Here is a 22,250-nt window from a genome sequence, read left to right as displayed (position 1 = left end):
AAAGTGTAATAAAGCAAACTAATTATTATGTTATTAAGTTACTATTATTTATATAGTAGTTATTAAAATATACAAATATGAAATATACTAAAATGCTTGGTTGAAAGATCCATGTCAAACAAGTACGAATACCAATAATTCAGAAAATACTTATCTAGAATTTTTTTAGTAAAATATAACCATGATCTTGCCTCAAAGCACAATCACTGAGTTTTTTTTTTCAGTTTTATAAACATAATACTAGGAAAATTTGACATATAAATTATAACAATGCTATGACATAGCAAAAAGTCAAAAACTCGCTCAGGTATTTCATTAATTTAAAAAGCATCATGTATGCCATAAACACTATCATATATGTATCAATGAGTAGTTTGACTGGCATCCACTTAGAATCACATGGCCATGTATCTGTGTAACCATTCTCCTCTTGGTCTCAACACCATTTCTGAGCCAGCAGTGGTATCAGCTGTTGCTCTTCAGGTTAGAGCTACTTAAATTGATCTGCTCCAATAGCCCAGCAGTTTGGAAACACAAATCTAATGGGTCTAATTTTATAATGAAACTTCTTTGATATGTATCCATTGGAGTCTTCAGACTCTTGAACAGCTTCCCTTTCAGAATATCATGACCATTACCAGGAAGTTGATCACTGTCTTTTCACGTGGAATGTTTTCATAGTTGCTGAGATGAATAAGGGAGAAATACGTATTTAATAGTATCTCACACTTTTACCGAATCACTATAAAGTCTAACTTAGTTAAACTTTGCCAGTCAATTTGCTGATTAACCCTACCTCAAATTAGCATAAGCAGTATATTTAACGTTGAAGAATAAATGATACATGAAATAATGAGTAGTGAATAGCTTTTATGATTTAAAAATATTCAACTCTGAAATTCGTTTCAAGGTAAAGTTTTACATTTTTTTCTAATTCAAAGGAAATGTGACAGATGGTACTTCTCAGCAAAAAAAAAAAAAAAAAAAAAAAAAAAAAAAAAAAAAAAAAAAAAAAAAAAATCAAACAAATTGCGGATTTAAAAGTCTCCAAACTAGGCCAGGAAGAAGCTCATTGAGTAAGAGAGCTTGCTGTGCAAGCATGAAGATATGGATCCCAGCAACTATGTAAAAAGCCTGGCATGACCACCCATGTGCCTATATGCCCAGTGCTGGAGGAGGAGAAGAATGGAGACAAGAGGATGCCTGGAACTTGCTGGCTTCTAGCCTGGATAAAAAACAAGCTCTAGGTTCAGTGAGAGACTCTGTTTCCAAGGAATAAGGTGGAAAACATGAGAGCAAGACATCCAATATCCTCCTATGTTTTCCTTGAACACAATAATAAAAACACACAAACAGGCACATATACCACACCATTCTCATTCTCTCTCTCTCTCTCTCTCACACACAGACACACACACACACACACACACACACACACACACACACACACAGACACCCCAATTCCGTTAACCATTTGTTCAAAAAGAGGAAAGATGGACTAGAACTTGAGATAGAGTATAGCAGTTAAGGGTATGCTTACATGAAGACAGTGCTAAATGAAGCTTATGGGTGCTCTCTCTTACAACATCCGGAGGAAGCAAGGAGCATTTGCTCTGTCAGGAAATGTATTAAAATACATAAGCATGTTCCATATCCCCAATGTAGTGAGTCACAGATAAGGTCACCCCCATTGATTCTTGGGTCTCTCTCTTATCTCAGATCTCTGTCTGTTCCTAGAGATGCCCCTACCTCCCCAACCCCATAAGTTGCAGATTTCCATTCATCCTCATGGCCATCTAGCCATCCTTCCTGTTGCTCTCAACAGTTGATCCTGAACCTTCCAGTTCCCTCTCTCATGTCTCTTATGACTATTTTATTACCCCTTCTAAGTGAGATTCAAGCTTCCTCACTTGAGATTTGGAACCTAAAACTGCCACCTACTGTTGTTAGGGAGGAACCGTAGTGTGTTGGGAGCCAACTTTTAGCAGAAAGCGGCTATCAGCTTTGCAGCCATCTTGAGCCATATACCCTGACATGAGACTTGTTTTTCAACAGCCTACAACAGCTGAAGCACACTCTGATATCCCACAAATTTTGTTTTGCTGTTTACTGCCCCCAGCTGCAAGGCGCACGTGGTAGCCATGCCTGCAAGGCATGCGGTTCATGTGCTGTCCACATGCTATCCAGGCCATATATGCCTGTAAGGCGCATGTGGTATCCAAGCCTGCAAGGCGCATGGGGCACTTGCTATCCATGCTATAGACACCTGTAAGGCTTATGTCATATCAACACCTGTAAGGCACGTGATATCCACGCGCCTACAAGGTACGTGGCAAAAGCGTATAAATACCCCAGATTTCCCTTCAATAAATGAGACTTGAGACTTGATCAGAACCTCTGTCTTGTCTCCATTCTTCCCATCTCTTCCCTCTTATCCCCGCCCCCCCCCCCTTGCTTAGATCCTGACCCGCAAACTGGAGAGGCAGCTTGGGCCGGGAAACAGTGGCCGCCAAGTGTGGAGTGGAGAGGGCCGCAACACTAGTGGAGCCATAGAGACACCAACACACTCACAAACCTTTCGATCGAAAATTCCTCCTGTTTACAAAAATCGCAGGCATGGGAGATGGAGCAGAGACTGAGGAAAGAGGCAACAAATAACTGGCCCAACTTGAGAGCCATCCCATTGGCAAGCACCAATCCCTAACAGTATTAATGATACTTTGTTAGGCTTACAGGCAGGAGCAAATTGTCCTTTTAGAGGTCACCCAGCAGCTGACTCAAATAAATATAGACACCCACAACCAAACAATAGATGGAGCTTGGCAACTCTTATGGAAGAATAGGAGGAAGGATAGACCTCTCAAGGGATAGGAACTGCACAGGAAGACCAAGAGAGCCAACTAACCTAGACCCTTGGGGTTCTCCAAGACTGAACAACCATCCAAAGAAAATATATGGGCTAAACCTAGGCCTCCCTGCTCATATGTAGCAGATATGCAGCATGGTCTTCATGTGGGTCTCAACCAACTGGAAGGGGGGACGCTATCCCAAAAGTTGTTGCCTGTAGTTGGAATATGGTCTTCGAGCCAGACTGCCTCATTAGTGGGAGAGGAAGCACCTAGCTTCACAGAGACCTGAAGTGTCAAAGTGAGGGGATATGGGGGGTGAGCCCTGGGGGGGACCTCCTCAGAGAAGAAAGGGATGGTAGATATGAGAAGAATTTTGGGAGGGAGTGACCGGGACTAGGGCAGTGAGTGGGATATAAAGTGAATAAGTAAAAATAATAAAATTAAATAAAAAGAAACAAGCAAAACAAAGGAAAAAGATTTCAGTGTTTACCTTCTTCCCCCCGCCCCCTGTGAAATTTGTTGTATTTCATTTCACAGTATAAGAAGTTCACATTTAAAATTTAAATCTATATTTCCAGGAATGGTGATGGTAGCTTTTTTTCAGTAGGCTTTCCATTCCTAGTTCCTTTGGATTCCCTGGTCTGAGGTATTTATGATTATGCTGCCAGCGGGTTTGTAAAGTTAATTTATCTCAGAAAAGGCACATATAATAAACAGTTTCGCTACTTTTTAAGAAGATGATACATATTGAACTGTCATGAAACAGTAGAAAATATTAAAAATTTCTGTTTTAAATGAAAATCATAACGGTGTAACTATTAAGATACTACTTAAAATGAACAAAACAAAGAATAGAGCGTATAGATTTTTGGTTTTAAAAATTACATTTGCTGTTTTTCAGCCACAGTCATTTCCAACTTGGTAAATTAGTATTATAAAGTATATACAGCATCCAAAGATAAAAAAAAAAACCACATATAAATCACATGCAATATGTTATTCATCTTAACAAATCTTCATATGTGCATGTTACATGAAATTATCTATATTGTACACAATTTGGGTAAAAACTTACATAGTTATTTATAATTTTCTCGGATGACATGCTGCCTCAACTCAATGATCATCTCAAATAGTAGAGATGTGGGGTTTAAATTACATTGCAGTCAAGTTTTGAAATAAACGAAGTGAATATGGCCAGCTTACAAGGTTGACCTGTATAATTTCTCTTCATTTTCTAAGCTTCTCTTGGTGTAAATGCATGTTAAATTGCCTTTTAGTGCATGGAGTGATTTTTTCCTTAGGCAAATTACTCTCTTTTGGTTCATCAGTTAGATATGTGTTGTATATAATTTAGCTGCATAAAAGTTATTTATTTCAACTTAAAAGTATCCACCCTGGATGTTGCATATAGCCAGCTTCAATATTTTACACCATTATAAAAGAAAGTGTTTGTGCTACAGAAGCAGGCTTTTAAGTTTATCCCTCTTAATGAATTATTCAGGTCATCAAATGTAATTTCTAACTTGCTTAACCCAATATAAGTCAGCATTTGTATAATGTCATTTGGGTCAATACTAACTCACAAGAAAAAAAAATTAAAAATCAATGAACATCAGGGTGAGTGCTTTAATTTTCACTTTTTAGCTTAAACCCTTTTCTGAATTCAAAGGATTAAAGACTTCTTGAAAAAAAAGTGTTTCAGAAATATCAAGAATCTATACAATTATTTACATCAATGGCAGAAGGGCCACTTGCACTCTTTTTTGGGCAACGGACACATTGACCTTAATTTCTTCCTGGCTTTGAGATGAAGTGTACCCTAGTGGATGCAGTGTTCATCTTTTCAAAGGAAGCTTTTGGAGATATTGCTGAGTTTACACGTTCCTTCCTCAGCCAAAACTCTGGCTGTTTAATCTTATCCATCAGATGGCCTTCTGTGACCAAATGACTAGAGATTTTAAAATCAAGAAAATTTTAAATGGAAAGACCTGGCCTTGAGACAGAAAATTGGGGGTAGGAGGTTACTGACTTTATGTTCTGCAAGAGAAGCAAAAGATTCTGATGCCATTAAGAATGCTGGCTGATAGGGAGATCTCTGTTGATAAAACAGAATATATATAAATTTCAAATAAGCAAAAAGGAACAAGAAAACTCTTGAAGTTCTTTACTCCAAGAGTTCTCTGCGGAGAGGTTTAATACTCTTTATCTGGGAATGGAGGCACTACACCAGAGCCTACCTTAAACAAAGCATCAAAATTCTTATTATTCATGCCTAATAGAAATACGAGTATATATATATGTATATATACATATGTATATATACACACATATATGTATATATACACATATATGTGTGTATATATGTGTATATATACACACACATATATATATATATATATATTAATCAACTAGCTTTAATTTAGCTATTACTTGTTTCCAGAGAGAAATAAAAAGAGAAATTAGAATTCCTATACTTTTATGCTCTCTCTGCTTTTTCTCCTTCATTAGTTCTGGCAAATATTTTTAGAAAAAAAATGATCTTCCTTACATGCTGCCGCTACAAATAATGCCCAGGTAGAGCATCCAATAATCACTTGCTCTCTCCAAAAGGACCAAAACAACAGCCATACAGGTGACACATACAAAGCCCCAGAACTCAACAACAGTAACACTGCATAACAATCCCATTGATGTGGGAGAGCCAAATCTCAGGAGAAACAACAGCCCAGCACCTGCTACTCCAGACCTACAGACCTACAGTCCTATCTGCAGGTATAATCATAAACTACAGGGTTGGTCCCAGCATGCTCTATTTGTGCAGATACTTTTACATGATGCCTTTCACAACCATTATAGGAATACAGCCTAAATAATACATTTTAACCTGCTTGGTGTTATAGCCAGGAGCCCTAAGTGGAAGGCATGTATTATCTGAACTTGGACAGTTCTATGTGTTAGATTCCCCTGCCCAGGACCCTAAAGACATCTACTGTACTGACTCAGCAGCTCCCTGCCTCCTGTGCCAAATACAGCTTTGTAGAGGGACTCTGGCTTTCTCCTGCATGCACAGAGCATGCCTAAGAGCTGGAGAAATGTTTCCTATTTCCAACTGTGTTTGGCTCAAGTTGCCTTTTACTCTCTGCAGGTCCTGTATACCCCCATCTGAGAACACTGTTGCCTGCTGCCAGTCTTAACCTATTATGTGCAACTCTTGGCAGGTACTACAGTTCAAAGAACCAAGAGGGTGAAAGCCCCCTTCCCTAACCATCACCTTGTTCTCAGCTGGGCCCTTCTGAGTGGGAGTGTAGTATCCAAATTCTGGCTGGGCGTGCTCACAGTAGCCAGAGAGATAAATAACACAAATTTTGATGCCCCAGAATTTATGCATATCTTTGCAATTGATCGTCAACAGCACCACCACATGTATACTGCTGAAAAGACTGGGTGTGGGCATTGGGGAGTGTATGTGTGGTTCTTGCCTCCACATCTACCTTTGGAACATCTGCACCCATATCAATGTTTAATCAGGTGTGATTCAGACCTTGCTCTGGTACAGAGCAGTGAGCTTACGTGAAAGACCCCAACAGGTAATAGAGACAATATAAATAATTATTGTGAAAATTCAAATAGCCTGACAGGGTCCACCACTTCTGTTTTTCAGAGTAGTCCTACATTGTACACCTCACATATTCTGTTGTGCATGTCACCTTCTGCCTGAACTGATAGAGTTCATGTGGAGAAAGTAGTTTTCCCCAATTCCAATACAATAAGTACATTGGCTCAAACTTACTCAAGTCTGATGATGATGATGATAATTTTGTTTGATGTGTGTATTTATGTGTTTTCTTGTGTGTTTGTGTGTTGTGTGTGTGTTTCAGTGTTGTACATGAGCATCTGTGTGAATGTGAGGCATCTATATGCCATGGTTGAAGTTAGAGGACAATCTTTGGCACCACTCATTATTGTCTAATGTATATGAGACAGGGTCTCTTAGGTGTATTCCTACTGCATGGGCCAGGTTTGATGACCTGTAAGCTTTTGGGGTGTCTTCTACCTCTATTTCCCGTCTTCCCATAGAAATGCTGAGATTACATATCTTAATGCTATGCATTTGGCTTATAAAACATGGTTTCTGTGGATTTGAACTCAGGTTCTTATGTTTGTGTGGAAAGTGCTGTTCTTTTATCCAATGAGCTACTATTCCAGTTCATTTTAACTATTTTAGCACTGAGATTCAAATTAAGGTGTCATGCATGTGACATAATTATTCTACTACTTGAAAAGTCTGGGACCTTATGGTATTAGTAATACTTCATCCTTTAATTGGCTAATTATGTTTTTGCTTATAGATAAGCTGACCTTTCCTTCTCTTTACCTGATGACAATACCTTATTATTTTCATACCTCTAACCCTCTGACTTGCCCATTCCTTTTCCCTTACTCCCTCTCTCCTTCTAACTCTCCCCCCCTGCACACATACACACCTCACTTTACTAATTATTAGTGCTTTCAACTCTAAAAAACCACAAGTTTGTATTTTATCCTAATCAGCTCCCTAATGCTCTCTCTCAACTTCACTGGGGACACAAACGAAGAAGGCAAGGATTTCCTACAGCAAGTTAACACTGGGGATGCTGTAAAATGATTACATCTGTTACTGCAGTCAGCTTTCCCCCTAAATGCTGGTGAGGAACAAAATATGAGCAAAGAGTTCCAGGAGGAGTCACACAAAGTAAAAGGAAGGAAAAATACAAACATGCAGCTGGAGAGACAACTCAGTAGCTAAGGGTGTTTACTGCTCTTCTGGGAGACCAAGGAGAACAAGTTTCACAGATAAAAGACGGCCTTTCTGATTGCTAAGTTGATTGGACTGAAGACAATGGTAAACCATTTCTCTCCCTCTCCCTCTCCCTCCCTCTCCCTCTCCCTCTCCCTCTCCCCTCGCTCTCCTCCCCTCTCTCTCCTCCCCTCTCCCCGCTCCCCTCCTCTCCCCTCTCCCCTCCTCTCCCCTCTCCCCTCCTCTCCCCTCCTCTCCCCTCTCCCCTCCTCTCCCCTCTCCCCTCCTCTCCCCTCTCCCCTCCTCTCCCCTCTCCCCTCCTCTCCCCTCTCCCCTCCTCTCCCCTCTCCCCTCCTATCCCCTCTCCCCTCCTCTCCCCTCTCCCCTCCTCTCCCCTCTCCCCTCCTCTCCCCTCTCCCCTCCTCTCCCCTCTCCCCTCCTCTCCCCTCCTCTCCCCTCTCCCCTCCTCTCCCCTCTCCCCTCCTCTCCCCTCTGCCCTCATCTCCCCTCTCCCCTCCTCTCCCCTCCTCTCCCCTCTCCCCTCCTCTCCCCCCCTCCCCCTCTCCCTCCCTCTCCCCCCCTCTCCCCTCTCCCCTCCTCTCCCCCCTCTCCCCCCCCTCTCCCTCCCTCTCCCCCCCTCTCCCCCCTCCCCCCTCTCCCCCTCTCCCCCTCTCCCCCTCTCCTTCCCTCTCCTTCTCCCTCTCCCTCTCCCTCTCCCCTCTCCCCTCTCCTCCCCTTTCCCCTCTCCTCCCCTCTCCTTCCCTCTCCCTCTCCCTCTCTCTCCCTCTCCCTCTCCTCCCTCACCCTCTCCCTCTCCCTCTCCCTCTCTCTCTCTCTTTCTGTCTCTCTCTCTCTGCAAAAATATTTACAGAGATAATTAAACTTAAGGGTCTCATGATTAATGTTTCAATTCCCGGATAGTGTTGTTGATAGTGGGCGTTGGAGGGTAGGGCCTGGTTGACGGAGTTATATGGCTGAAGGTAAGTCCTGAGGAAGTTCTCTACCACATCCTCTGTTCTTTCTGCTTCCTGAACACTAGGGAGGAACTAGTTAGTGTTCCAAGCCTTTCCCACCTTAATAGACCTGCAGTTCTGAAACTATAGTCAAAATAAATGTTTGCCCCCTCAAGATATTTCTCTCAAACAAGACAAATTCTAACATTCCTATTAAAGTAAGTGTTAATATCAAGGCATGTTTTAGAACTGTGTTCAAGAAAACAGCATGGTATAGCTGTAAAACCAGATGAAAAAAGCCAGAAAAACAGAATGAAGAACCCATAAATAAACCATGTGTTTATATGTAGCTGAAATACTCAATATAAAGATGAGGGAACCTACAGACTGAGAGAAAATATTTATTAGGTGTTCATATGGTCCAAAGTTAAAGTAAGATAATGTCAGAAACATAAACAATCCAGTTTAAGTGCACAACAGTTTGTATAGATGCTTTTTTGTTGTTGTTGTTCTTCGAGACAGGGTTTCTCTGTGTAGCCCTGGCTGTCCTGGAACTCACTCTGTAGATCAGGCTGGCTTAGAGCTCAGAAATCCGCCTGCCTCTGCCTCCCAAGTGCTGGGATTAAAGGTGTGCACCACCACTGCCAGCCTGATGCTTTTCATAAAATAAATATAAAGTGTCAAAAAATACACACAAGTTTTGAAGTAGAGCGAGTGTCCAGGTGTTCAGAGGTCTCTATAAATTGGCTAAGTTTTAGAAACTATGATTTGTGCTTCCCACAATTATAGTTAACTCAGTCATTCTGGATTTCTGACGGGGTTGAAAACTTATAGCTATTGACCGTAAGAGAAAAGATTTGAGTGGATGGTCATCAGCTGACATTCATCCTAAAGCCAGGTTCAGAACTACATGTTTTAGTTAGAATAGATGACAGAGGAGCTGGTCAGTCAACAAAAGGATGGACTGGGTCTTAGGACTATCCTGCACCTCACTGGTACAAATTGGCATAATTATGCTCTAATTGTATTTTGAGAGAAAAGTTTCATTTTAACAGGAAGGGTGATGTGTAGGAGGAGCTAAGGTAGGAGGAGTACTGAGAGGAAGAAACGGAGCAAGAAGAGGAGAAGAAGAAAGAGAGGAAAGCTGGGTGATGAAAGAGAGAAAGAGGGGGGAGACAGGGAGGCAGATGTTCATGTATCTCCACCAGTCAAAGATAGTTGATATATCTAGGTTGGTCAGTGGGTTACACCTCTGATTGAACAATACCAAACTTATAAAGCCTATGATTAACATTATTTTTAAAAAAATGTATAAATGCAAAAAGGGAAAGGGGGCATGGGATAGGGGTTTTCTAAGGGGGGTGGGGGAGAATGGGGATGGGGATGCCATCTGAAGTGTAAATAAAATATCTAATAAAAATTAAAAAATACACACAAAATGCCCAGCGCTATTAGCAACCAATGAAATGCAGATCAAAACTATAATGAAATTGATCTCATTCTAATTGTAATAAATATTATTATAAAAAAGGAGCAAGTACTATCAAGGATATGGAGAGAAAGGAATCCTTTTCTGCTAACTAGGAAGTATATCCATGACTACAAACGGTATGAGGAGCTGTGAATGGATAGAAGAAATTTAGTATATATAAATAGCAGAATATTATTTAGACATAAAAATGTAATCACGACATTTGTAGAAAAATTACTGAAACCTGGAGAACGTAAAGTTAGTAGTAGTAGCTCTATGTTCTTTCTAATTAGTTTACTTAAAAAGAAAAAAGTAAAATCAAAATATTAATTGGCTGTTCATGTGTTGTCAGACATAGGTAATGACTTTTACAGTGAATCTTGAGCTAAGGGATTTTAAAAGAGCAATTTATAAATATAGTTTATGACCAGTACAAATCTCCATTGATAGCTATAGATGAATAAAATATAAGCATAGTTCAATTAGATTTGTTTCCATTTTTGAAAAAGTGTTAATTTTCCTCATATGCTGGAGGATTTGAAAGCAAGAAATCCAGAAACACTTATTTGTTAATGCTTTCTCTAGAAATTGTGCATTTTTTCTAAAAACACTTTTCTGAGTTATCATTTCTTTCAGTGTGAAACTCAAAGTCTAAGACCTACACTCTCTGCACATAGACCAACCTCACCTCATCTGCCCTCTGAAGGCTCTGGTCGCTGTGTATGGCTCCTTTGTATCTGTGTCTGACCATGTGTGCTTTATGTCTCCCTGCTCTATGCTCTGTTCAGTCTCCTGCCTACCATTCAGAATTTGCTCAATATTAGATTTCTAAAAAGAATTCAATGGAAGTAGAGACCATATAACATAAGATTTCAAGAGCACTCTACCTGAACCATTTTCTTCTGAACAATTTTAGCTCTTCAGTATCTATTTAGCAAGCAGATTGCTTGTTATACGTGATCATTAGCATGCTTAATTAATATATGAAAGTAATTGAAATATGAATTTTATGTTGTTTATGCAGTAACATGAACCAGTCTTCTAGAAAAGTAGAAAAGAGATTTCATTGATTTCAAACTCATTTTTCTCTCTGTACAAGGAAGCATTAAGTAAAGACAATTTGCTACCAATGCAAAACCTTTTGGCAATGGTGTAGTTCATTAAGAGTAAATGTCAATAGAACTTAACACTGGCACTGGATAGTGGTTCCTGCTGCTAGATATATGTCAAGAGAAAGATAAACAAGATGGAGTGATTTATTAAGCAGCAGCACACTCCAGGCAATGCATTTCTGGAGCATAACACTCCTTGGGTGGTGATGTAAGGCAGAGGATAAAGACTAAATGGCCTTAACCCTTTGAACAGTAAAATAATAGAATAGACTTGTACGGCTCACAGACAATCGTGACTGATGGAGCAAAATCACCCTGTGCTTTAAACAAAAGGGAACACTACAGGAAAACTTGACTTGAGAGGATTCAAGTTACAATAGAATACCATCAACAATTCTTCATGCTTTACAGATAATTTAATTATAGGGAAAAATCATATTGTCTCAGTAACACTTCAGTTTCTCAAACATAATGGCTAAGGTATATTGAGTTATAATCATTAGGAGAATCTATAAATTTTGTCCATAGCCACAAATCAAAGAACTATTTCATGTGTCCATAGAGAAGTAATAGGGGTCATGCTTAGTCTAATGTTAATTTTTTACACACCTGAGGACACATGCAAGAAACACAGAAGGTATATAGTTTATAAAGTTGACGATTTATCTTAGTGGTAGAGTACTTGCCTCGCCTAGTGTAAGGCACTGTATTTGGTCCTTAGCACTGAAAAAAAGAAAAGCATGTAGTTTACAAATGTCAGACAGTAATATATATAACAAGGTATATAACGTGAATTTGCATTGCCAATTATACATCTGTACATTCATACACACACACACACACATATATATATAGTATGTATGTGTGTATGTATGACATATACTATATATGTGTACATATATAGTATTGTATGTGTGTATGTATGAATGTATAACATTCAAATGTTTTAAAACAAAGTGTCTTACAGGGCTGGAGAAGTGCTTTAGCTGTTAAGAGTTCTTTCTGTTCTTCTAGATAACTTGGATCTAATATGCACATGGAATCTCACAACCTTTCGTAGTAACTCCAGTTCCTGATGATTTGACATCCGTTTCTGGCTTCCGTAAGCATGAGCATACACAAAGGCATAATACCCACATACATAAAGTAAAAATAAATAAATCTTAAACAATAACTAACATGCCTCAAGGCCATTATTACCTCTCCAAGTTTTAACCTGGTGGTGAGAATCCATCATATAGTATAAGGTGCGTTACAATCAGACTGTATGCAATGATGTGCTAGGTTCAGTCCAGTCTTAGGGTTTCAGATGTTGGATTGAATTTTGAAGGGCATGGACAGTTGGTAACATTTTAAGGGATACAGCCATCAGTCTTGAATATGTATCTAACTACATATTCATAGGTAAGAGGGGAAAGAGGATGAAGGTTTTGGCATGTCAATTAAAAATAGAATTTCCAAATCTATATTCTAAACTGCTGTTTTCTACATGATCTGTGGTCCTTTGAGCCCAATTATTTATCTTTAATCAATCCTAAACCCACGTAGGATAAACTCACCAGCAATATTTGTTTTTATGCTTCTTTCCTAAACTGAGGTGAATTGTGATATTAATGTCTAAAATCCAAAGACAATTTAAATGCCAGGGAAAGTAATTTTAAATGGTCTGGAACATCTGCCCTTTCTCATTAATGTAGCACTAAAAGTATATTTGTTTAAAAGTCACCCTTAAATTAATTGAATATTTTCACGAGAAACTACTTTGTTTCATTCAAGCAATCATGCTTTTCATTACAGAATATCTTCATATGGATTTTTTTTTTAGGATTCAAGAAAATAGTTTGTATCTGTTCTTACTCTAAGCAGAGTCTGATTTGTGCTTTGTAATTTTTAAATTGCTTTTATCCCTTACAATGCTGGCTCAGCCTGGGAAGGTTTACTGTCTTAATCAGAAGGGTCACAGAAACAGATCGTCATTATGAGCATGCTGCATGCCTGTGGTTTGTGGGGTCATTTTTTAGCTCATTAAGGTCCAGGGAAAGCTAAACAAATGCACTCTCATCTCATCCTTGCCATTCTCTGTTCACTGTCTTTGAAATTTTGCTTTTGTGGCAAAGAGTTCTGTTGTTACCAGAACGGCCGAGAGGACACTGTCATGTTCTCAGCCTAAAGCCACATGGGGAGAGTTTGAACTGGCCGTGGCAGGTCTGTGAGTGCTTGGCATGCCTTGCCTAAGGGTTGTCAATCATGATTAGCAACAACATAGATGTTGTTTGAACATAAATAAAAATTACAGATATCTTTTTGAGTTACGCGTGCCTGAACAGAATATAGGGATAAATCTGTCTTTATAGCCCAGTCAGCTGTCACTGGGAATTCCGTCCTCTCTGAGGTTACTGCTGTCGGTGAACGTCTGAGCTAGCTATCTGGTACCGTTTCTGTTACATTCAAATTGAATGAGAAGTATCAGATACCGTTACGAAGAAGTGACTTTGTTATTGAATCCTAAGTCCACAATACTTAGGGATTTCTTATTTGAGATCTACATTATTACGACAGGGGTCTCTGAGTTATCCTATCTAAAGTTTTAAGGGCATGGTTGTTCTCTCAAGTCTCCTCTATTCCCTGACACAGTGGAGAAGATTGGCTCTTTTTTGTGGAAACGATAAAACTGTGATTCTATGTAACAATGTAATCTACCTGGCACTGGGAAGAATTTTATTACCTTCAAAAATTATCCTGAGATTTAAAAGCCAGTGGGTTGCCTCTTATGTTAAGTCTTGTGAGGAAGAACGCAGCTACTTTTAGCTTCCCTACCACTCCTGCGGGCCCTTTTCTATTCAGCACTCGCATTTGTAGGCTTCTTTGATCCTCAAAACTAACAACAGAGTTTTCCTTTATTTCTGTTTTCAATAACTTTATGTGATCCTATAATTGGAAGTGGTTTTGCTGGGCTCCATTTATTAAGAAATATTGACATGTCCTAGAACAGTCTTACAAACGGTCTTTCAACATGCAGAGAGTGAGAGACTATATATAGAGTTGTCAGCCATGAATGGGAGGCCGCTGTCATCCCTTTCCTTAAAGGTTCAGGGTCCTATGAGGAAAAGGGATTGAAAAGATATTACGAGCCGGGGTAGTGGATGATTTTAAGAAAAGAGCATTTTCCAGATACGACAGGGAAAATGCATATGTGAACTCACGAAGACTCTGACAAACTCACGCAGTCAAAACACATCACAGAGAAGGGAGCAGGCACCAAGTTTCATCCATCCCTAGCTCAGAAGATTTTTGTAAATAATAGCTGCTGAAAAAAGAAAAATAATTTTTTAATGCAGCAAAACTGGGGATATCAGGCACACTCCAGGCAAGTGCCATGCTTAGGAGTATGATCAAAAAAATTGGAGTCCATAGTTGATAGTGTGTTACAAAGAGAGGGAGAGAGAGAAATTAAGAGAGAGAGAGAGAGAGAGAGAGAGAGAGAGAGAGAGAGAGAGAGAAAGAGAGAAAAACCAAGGGAATATGAAGTTGTGTGTGATATATCTAGAAGAAGTTGTGGAATAATAAAAATATGATAAAAATATATCGTATGAAGTTCTCAAAGAATAAATGAAACAAACTGTTTTTTCTTATTTATTAACATATTCAAATATGTAGATTGGTCATGGCACTAATATATTCAACTTGTTTCTTGTTCTTCTTTCTGGCCCTCCTATTCCTGGGGACACTGTTGCTATGTAAAGAATGCTGGCTGACAGGAGAAAATGTCAATGTTTCCCTTTACAGTTTGTTTATAAACAACAAATTACACGAGTCACTTCTGTGAGCAAGTCAATTAAGCTCGATGGCATCAGAGTCACTAACAATGAGCAACCTGTTTGAGGGTCTTTGAAACTCAACCTCCAGTATTTTGAACGTGCTAGCTTCAAGGAGAGAGGTGTAGTTTATGGTGATAAGGGATGATATAAAATGACAACAAAATATATTAAATTGGTCTCTCATTCTTGCATTTAACAACCTAATTCACAAGCACCAATGTTCTCGCGACACAGAAGTACTGAGTTTTTCTCTGTAATGGACCATATTGCTTTTACACAGTTGAATTCCCAAATCTGTTTTTCCAGACTGTTGTAAAATCACTGATTTTTTTTTTTTTTTTGAAATAAGGAGTAGGAAACAACTCAGATATATCTAACATTTTTCTGCTCTTAGTTCTTTATGATCGCCTTTTCAGAAATCTATTGCACACATGAAATACCTGTCCATCCCTCTTCAATCTGAAATAGTATGTCAATAAGTATTTAATTTTGAAGTAACAGCTGTGCTTCCTCTGAAGAGACTATACTTTCATTAGGAATTATCACTAAGTCCAAATCTATTGCTCATACATGGACAGTGCTACTCACTGATCCTCTTTTCATTGAGTTTATGAGCCAAAAAAGTAAAAGTAAAAGTAAAAGTTCATTTACTTTTAATCAGAGCATAACAACGACCTCAGTATCTTATGACTTCACCTTTTCACTGTTTGTTCAGCCAGTGAACAAACAGCAGCTCCCCCTAAATAAGTTGGTGCATTATTTACAATTCAGCATTATCCTTCATTATGAATTTGTGTAATTCACAGCCAACTTATAGTCTGTGGGTAACATTTAACAAAGCAGTTTTGATAGAAACATACCTGATGTTCTGAAACATCTTGTTAATCCCGTGCATCTTTGTAGAACTAGAAAGGCTTGGTGACCACTCAGGCTCATTAATTATATAGAATTTGGATCTGGTTGGATTTGTGTATGATGTTTTTAATCATTTGAAATTTTTATAATAAATTTTAATTGAAAACAAAAATACACAGGTCATAAAAATTTTAAAAAGAAACCCTTTTTGTTTTCATATACTTATAAGTAGCAAAATAAGTCTGTGTTAAGAAACATGAAGATAGCGCTTTAGCCTGTAAACAATTCTTGAAATGGGGGAAACCAAGATAAGATTTGGAGGATGAGCAGGAACTTGCCAAGTCAGAGCACAGAGTGACAGTAAAGACTGGGCAAGATGACATCAGAAGTACTTCGGGAGTTGGGAAAATATCAGTAAAAGCTGAGAAGAAGCATCCTGGCTTGCCTCAGCTAAAGGGACTGCATTGCTTAGGGTAATTGTCCATTTATTTTGATTTCTCAGTGTCAGTAGGTAAGAACTGAGTTCTGGATGACACTGTTGTGCTGAAATAATAGTCAGGCTATAAGGGGTTGGACCTGTATGCAGACAATGATGAAATGTTAAGAAAGCATGTGAAGATGGGAAATACAATGGTTAGCTTTTCATTGCACGTGCGCGCACACACACACACACACACACCAGTTATTTTCAGGAGAAAATCAGAAAATGGAAGAGCTGTTATGGAGTAACTATGTTTCAGGGAAGGAATTAAGTTGGTCTAATTTCTCCATGTGAGGAAAAACTTCTACTTCTAAAATATATGAGGAAGAATAGACAGAACTGGCATAAATGAGGTAAAAAAAAAAAAAGAAGAAGAAATCAGAATATTGTTAAGATATCTCTACGTCTAGGCAGCTGGAGATTTACTTTAGAGTGAAAGGGTTAGAGTGTATGTAAAATAATTCTGTGTTTGGCCTGGTGGAGTTTGTGTTTTGACTTGTACATCCAGAGAGTGGTCTAGTGAATATTTAAACAAATTTGAAGTTCAAGGATGCCCAGTGTAGATTTTCAGTTACCAGAATGCACCATGGTTGTTGAAACTAGCCATTCTTCTTTGGTTTTGATGACAAACAGCTCATTTCATTTCCTCCAATCAAAACTATTGGTTGTTACAGGAGGTTCATTTTACCTTCATTGATCTACTTTGGGGGGGTCTTTCATTAATGTTTAACTTTATAAATGTGAATATACACTCTGGTGACATGTCCTCTACTGTTCATTTTTAAGAAATTAGGCTCAGGTGTTCAAGTTTCTGACTATCCATCCAAGTCACTTGCACTGATATTTCTACTGTTGCTGTAATCGCATCAAGAGTTCTGCTACTTTCTTCTGCTCAAACTTGGTATGTTTGTACTATTACTCTGTATTTCACTCCTATTGATCCTTCTAGTCTTTCTTAGTTAACCCAGAGTTAACTATCTCAACCATTGTCTTGCTAATAACCTATCCAGTGCTGAGCCAAATTTAGTTTTTTTATTATTTTGTAAATATTTACTTTTTAGTACATTTTAGTCTTCTTAGAAACTTCACAATTTTAGTAATTTTAATTGGCATGAAAATTCCTGAGTCAGGCATACTCAAGACATTTTCTAGAAGAATTCAACAACAACAACAACAACAAAAAAAAACCCCACAGAATCCCACACCAACAATAATGCTGTGAACAAAACAGATGTCCCAGGAAGAAAGAAGTGTAGACAAGCTCATAAAGAGACACCCGAAGACCACAGCCTGCACTGGTAACCCATCGCTGGAATTAACCATAGAAGTTGTCATGTAAATTGAATGAATGAACTATTTCAGCCTCTGGACTGAGCTGTCAGCAGAGGGTTGAGATACTATGGAACAAAGACGAGCCTTTGCCTCAATAAGAAGTTTGTCTCTCAATCTAATTAACACCTTTACAAGAATAATTTGATTTTATTTTCCAACAAAATTAAGCAAACCCAGCTCATTGAAATATGGCTATAAGGCATGCATGCTAATACACTTCCCTTGAATTGTTCCAGTGACTTCTGCTTGCCACCACTGAGATCTTTATTGAGGCTTTTCCTCCTTTTCTTTTTCACTATCCTCGGTGGTTAATGAAGCTTCACTGGTTCCATCTAGTCAATAACACAGATCTCCCGACTCTCCATGGCTCTCCACAGTTACTCTCTCCTCATTTGTATCTTAGTTTTCACATGCATTTCTTGTGCTCAGTACCTGTGTTAAATCTGCCAGACTATCAGCCCTTGTCTGTTAATTTTTCTACATTAGCTGTAGACTGTACTAGGTCACGCAAAAGATATACTCTTCTGAAACAGTGATAACCATATAGTTAATTAGAGATTTATAACAAAGAGAGAAGACTGGATATGGATAACGAAATAAAGACATGCTTTTGGATATAATGAAGTTGTAAGGTAAATTCATTGGTAATGATAATATACTGAGAGGAATTGTTAACCATAACATTTCTTATAGGCTCATATTAAGTAATGTCTTTGGACTACTAGTCAATATTCAGAAAAAAAAGAAAATGTCTTGGATGAAGAACAAGAACTAACTTCTCTTGCGCATGTAAATAACAAAACAGTATTTTCTTTAGTAGTAAGGACTTTCAAGCCAGAAAAGCTATTTCTCAGGAAGTCAGAGAAGTTTGAAAGGAAAAACTGACCTTGAGGTAACCTGAGAATCTTATCACTGATATTCAGCGTTGCCTTTGCTGATGAAACTGAACTTACATCAAAAGATAGACAGCCATTATTGCTGGAAGCCTGCTATGCCTGAGATCCACTAAGAGGCAGAAGGAAATGTTATCTCCTGAGCACCTCTGTGAAGATCCTTAGAGGTCTGACTGACGCTATATACAAAATCATTTTAACTGATTATTTGAAACATCATTTTCCTTCCTTCTTAATAGGAAAATGCACTCTTTCTCTTACCTTGCTGTACAAAGGACCCATACACAAACCACATGGAGTTGTAGAGTGTAGTAGATGTCATTGATCCCATTTGCAATCGTGGGGGATTAAGCCAGTTCAAGAGGTAGACAAGGAGTCCCACAAGAAGCACTGTGCCTGCAATGCAGGCCCACAGTGATAGATCAAATGGTGCAAGGCAGGCAAACATATCCACTGTTTTCTCTGCCCTTCGAAGTAGGACTCCCACTGAGTAGTCCATGTAGCGTGTTGTAAAATCCACAACATTCTCTCTGTCTGGAGTGATGGTTAAAGCTGAAATTCCGATGTCAGCTCTCTGGGAAATTGAAAGAGAGAAGAATACATTAATAGTGTGAAAACAATTCAGTTTGTGGCATTACAGTTTGCCTCGGGGGAGAAAAAAATGATGCTTCAGGCAACATCTTAAGCCTCTTTACATAAACTGAAAGTACTGCAGGGACTTTTTATAGACGAGCTGTATGTGAATTTTGCATATATTACTGCAGTTTTTTGCCCCAACTGAGTCAAACAAATTACCCCCTTCACATTGTCAGTACATGTAGAATCAGTCAGGAATAACTTAGACGCAGATACACCTCAATAAACTGTCTGTTTTTTCTTTTAATTCACTTTATCAAAGTCATCATTAACACAGTAGCAAAAAAAAAAAAAAACCCAAAAAACAAAACCAAAAAACAAAAACCCAACAACAACAACAACAACAACAACAACAACAACAACAACACGATATCCAAAGAATTTTCCGAGGCATTAATTCTTAACAAAGCATGTAAACTTCTAGAAAGGTCACTTAAACCTTCAATCGACACCATCCTTGGTTTAAATTTGTATGCATAAAAGTCTACATTTTGGGCTCTAAGCTTGTTAGGGCTGATTTAGAATGTCATATGTCAAAAGGTTCCATGTTTCTGTTGCTCTTCAGAAATCTTCAGAAGCTGTCAATAGGAAATTAATGATCATGGACACAGACATTTCTTGATGTCATAATAATTCCTCTTCTCAGTGTACGTCTTTAGGTTCTCAGTGATCACAATAACACATGTTAAGAGACATTACAGAGTTACAGGAAAGCACAGAATAAATGACTTTACACTCAAATTCTATGACATGTGGATACATATTTAAATAAATAGGCATCTTGTTTAAAATAATGACTTGTGGTAATGATCCAAGCAGAGGGAAGCCCTCTCCAGATAAATATGAATATCAATAAATCATATGTGGAACATTTTAGAACTGTCTCTTTCTTTTTCATTCTTTTGTGCAAGTAAATAGAAATGTAGGTTTAGCTTTTATGCACTGAGAGAAAAGAGAGAGAAGAAAAGTAAGATGCCATGTGGAATGCTAAACTAACTTGAATGAATTAATTTTCTGAAATGATAAAGGTTCTAGTTAAAATAATGGTTTGCATGCATGCAACTATGCATGTACACATGTGTATGTGTGTAAACCAGGCCAAAATGTACTTGCTGCTTCAGCCTGTATTATGTAGGTAAATAAAATATTCCTACTAATTCTTATGATTATTTATGAACTATACATTTCCTTGTAATTTTAAAGACAAGAAAGTAAAACTTGGAGAGGTTGAGTGACTTTTTGAGTACTGAATATATGGTTTTCTCACTCCCAAGTTTATGCTTATAATTATTTGAAACTTTTATAAAATATCATCATCTTACAATAAATCCATATCTTAGGAAGTCTGGATAAGTTTATAAGATAAAAATAGAATTCTTCTTATCTCCTCTGTCTGCCTGTTTGTGTATGTATAAATATACATCCATGTTTGGTGTGTGTGAATGAGTGTGTGTGTGTGTGCGTGTGTGCACACATGTGTGTGTGCATGCGTGTTTACTGTGGCCTGAATATAAAGGTCAAAGGACAACTTACTGGAGTCAGTTCACTCTTTCCACCATGTGGTTCCATGGATGAAACTGAGATTATCAGGCTTGGGGACAAGTACCTATACCTCTTCAACCTTGCTGTCCCAATACTGATATTTTCATACTGAGTATATCTAAGTGTTTTAAATAAAAACTTCTGTGGATTATTTATTTATTTAGATATGAGAGAGTTATTTTGTATGAACTAAAGTGTAAATAAATATGACATTTACCTGCATGGATCTGTAGATTCTAAAATTACTAAATTGTCACTAAGTTACACTTGTATATTCTATGCTTGGTAGAAATTTCAGTGTAACAAGGGAAGATAAATCAGAATAAGGATGGTATTTCAATCTTACACATCTTTGCACACACACACACACACACACACACACACACCCATGTACATGCTTCAATATGTGACACTTTTTGACATAAGTCATAATTTTCTGTGGTCTTATTATTTTCCCCTTATGACCTCATCTAATCTATCATTATTGATTTTCTTTTGTAAACATTTGCCTTGTCTTCTCTTGTCATCGTTCTTCTGGGCAAGGCTACCTGAAATCTACTTTTCTTCCTCCTTGTATTGCAACTCAAGTAATCATTCTTCAGAGCAAATTTGACTCTGCTAGATAATGTTTTTTCAAGTGGATTTCAATGGGTTGCCCTCATCGTAGAAAGACGATTCAATTCGTAATATGAGTTATACATGTTTTGATACACAGTCTTAGACACACATCAGCATGGGCACACTTTGTCATCTTTTTACCAATCATCTTTGCACAGGCTACTTCCATGGTCTGAACTCTCTCCCTAAAAGTCCTCCTTCAAGATAATTAACATCTGAATTGTTTGTAAGGTAATCGTTCTATGACCCTTTGTTAAGACAATCATTGGATTTATACTAATAATTGCCTTACATATCTAACTATTCCACTAGTTACGAAAGTTACAGTTCTCACTTATTTGCATGAATTTTAATAACATGTGATTCCATTATTAGACTATAACTACAGACAGGCAGAAACTATGAGTGCACATACACACAGGCACACACACACAGTCACGTACACATTTTAATGCCTACTCCCTATAAACTGACTTTTCTCTACTTGCTTTCTTATCAATATTTACAGTCAAAGGAGGTTTCCCTTTACTTTTCCTCCTTCTCATCTTTTATAGAAAGTCCAAATAGGTAGCCCAGGCAAGCCTAAAGCCTTTCTCCTTCCTTTCTGAGTGTCAACTGCTAGCCCTACAGGCATGCACCACAACATCCAGTCAGAGGAGTATATATATATATATTTTTTTTTAAAGAAAAAAGCATTTTTTTTCAAAAAGTTTTATAGCAATAATAAAAGATTAATATCTTGAATAATTACTTGGAAATTTGAAGTGCATTTCTGGGTTTGTCAGTAGTTATGTATTTTATGGTTTTCTGTAGTAATTAAGCATCTCTTCCAGCAGGTTTAATTGTTTTAAAATGACACTATGACTAACATTTAACATAGAATGATTATTTAAATTTTCATTGAGTATAG

At 38.0% G+C, this 22,250-nt stretch overlaps 1 protein-coding gene across 2 annotated transcripts in view; it reads right to left on the bottom strand.

The window, feature by feature from the left end:
• The window catches only part of Grid2 (glutamate ionotropic receptor delta type subunit 2), a 1,355,396-nt gene that overhangs the window by 302,025 nt on the left and 1,031,121 nt on the right, over positions 1 to 22,250 (bottom strand). For both annotated transcript variants that reach the window (XM_034512535.2, XM_034512534.2), the window contains exon 11: positions 18,806 to 19,118. In XM_034512535.2, coding sequence (XP_034368426.1) covers positions 18,806 to 19,118 — 313 coding nt within the window. The remainder of the gene's footprint in view (positions 1 to 18,805; positions 19,119 to 22,250) is intronic.

This window comes from Arvicanthis niloticus, chromosome 9, assembly GCF_011762505.2.
Source record: "Arvicanthis niloticus isolate mArvNil1 chromosome 9, mArvNil1.pat.X, whole genome shotgun sequence".
NCBI lineage: Eukaryota > Metazoa > Chordata > Mammalia > Rodentia > Muridae > Arvicanthis > Arvicanthis niloticus.
The sequence above is the reverse complement of the archived record's forward strand: the minus strand, read 5'-3'. Positions and strand labels throughout refer to the sequence as shown.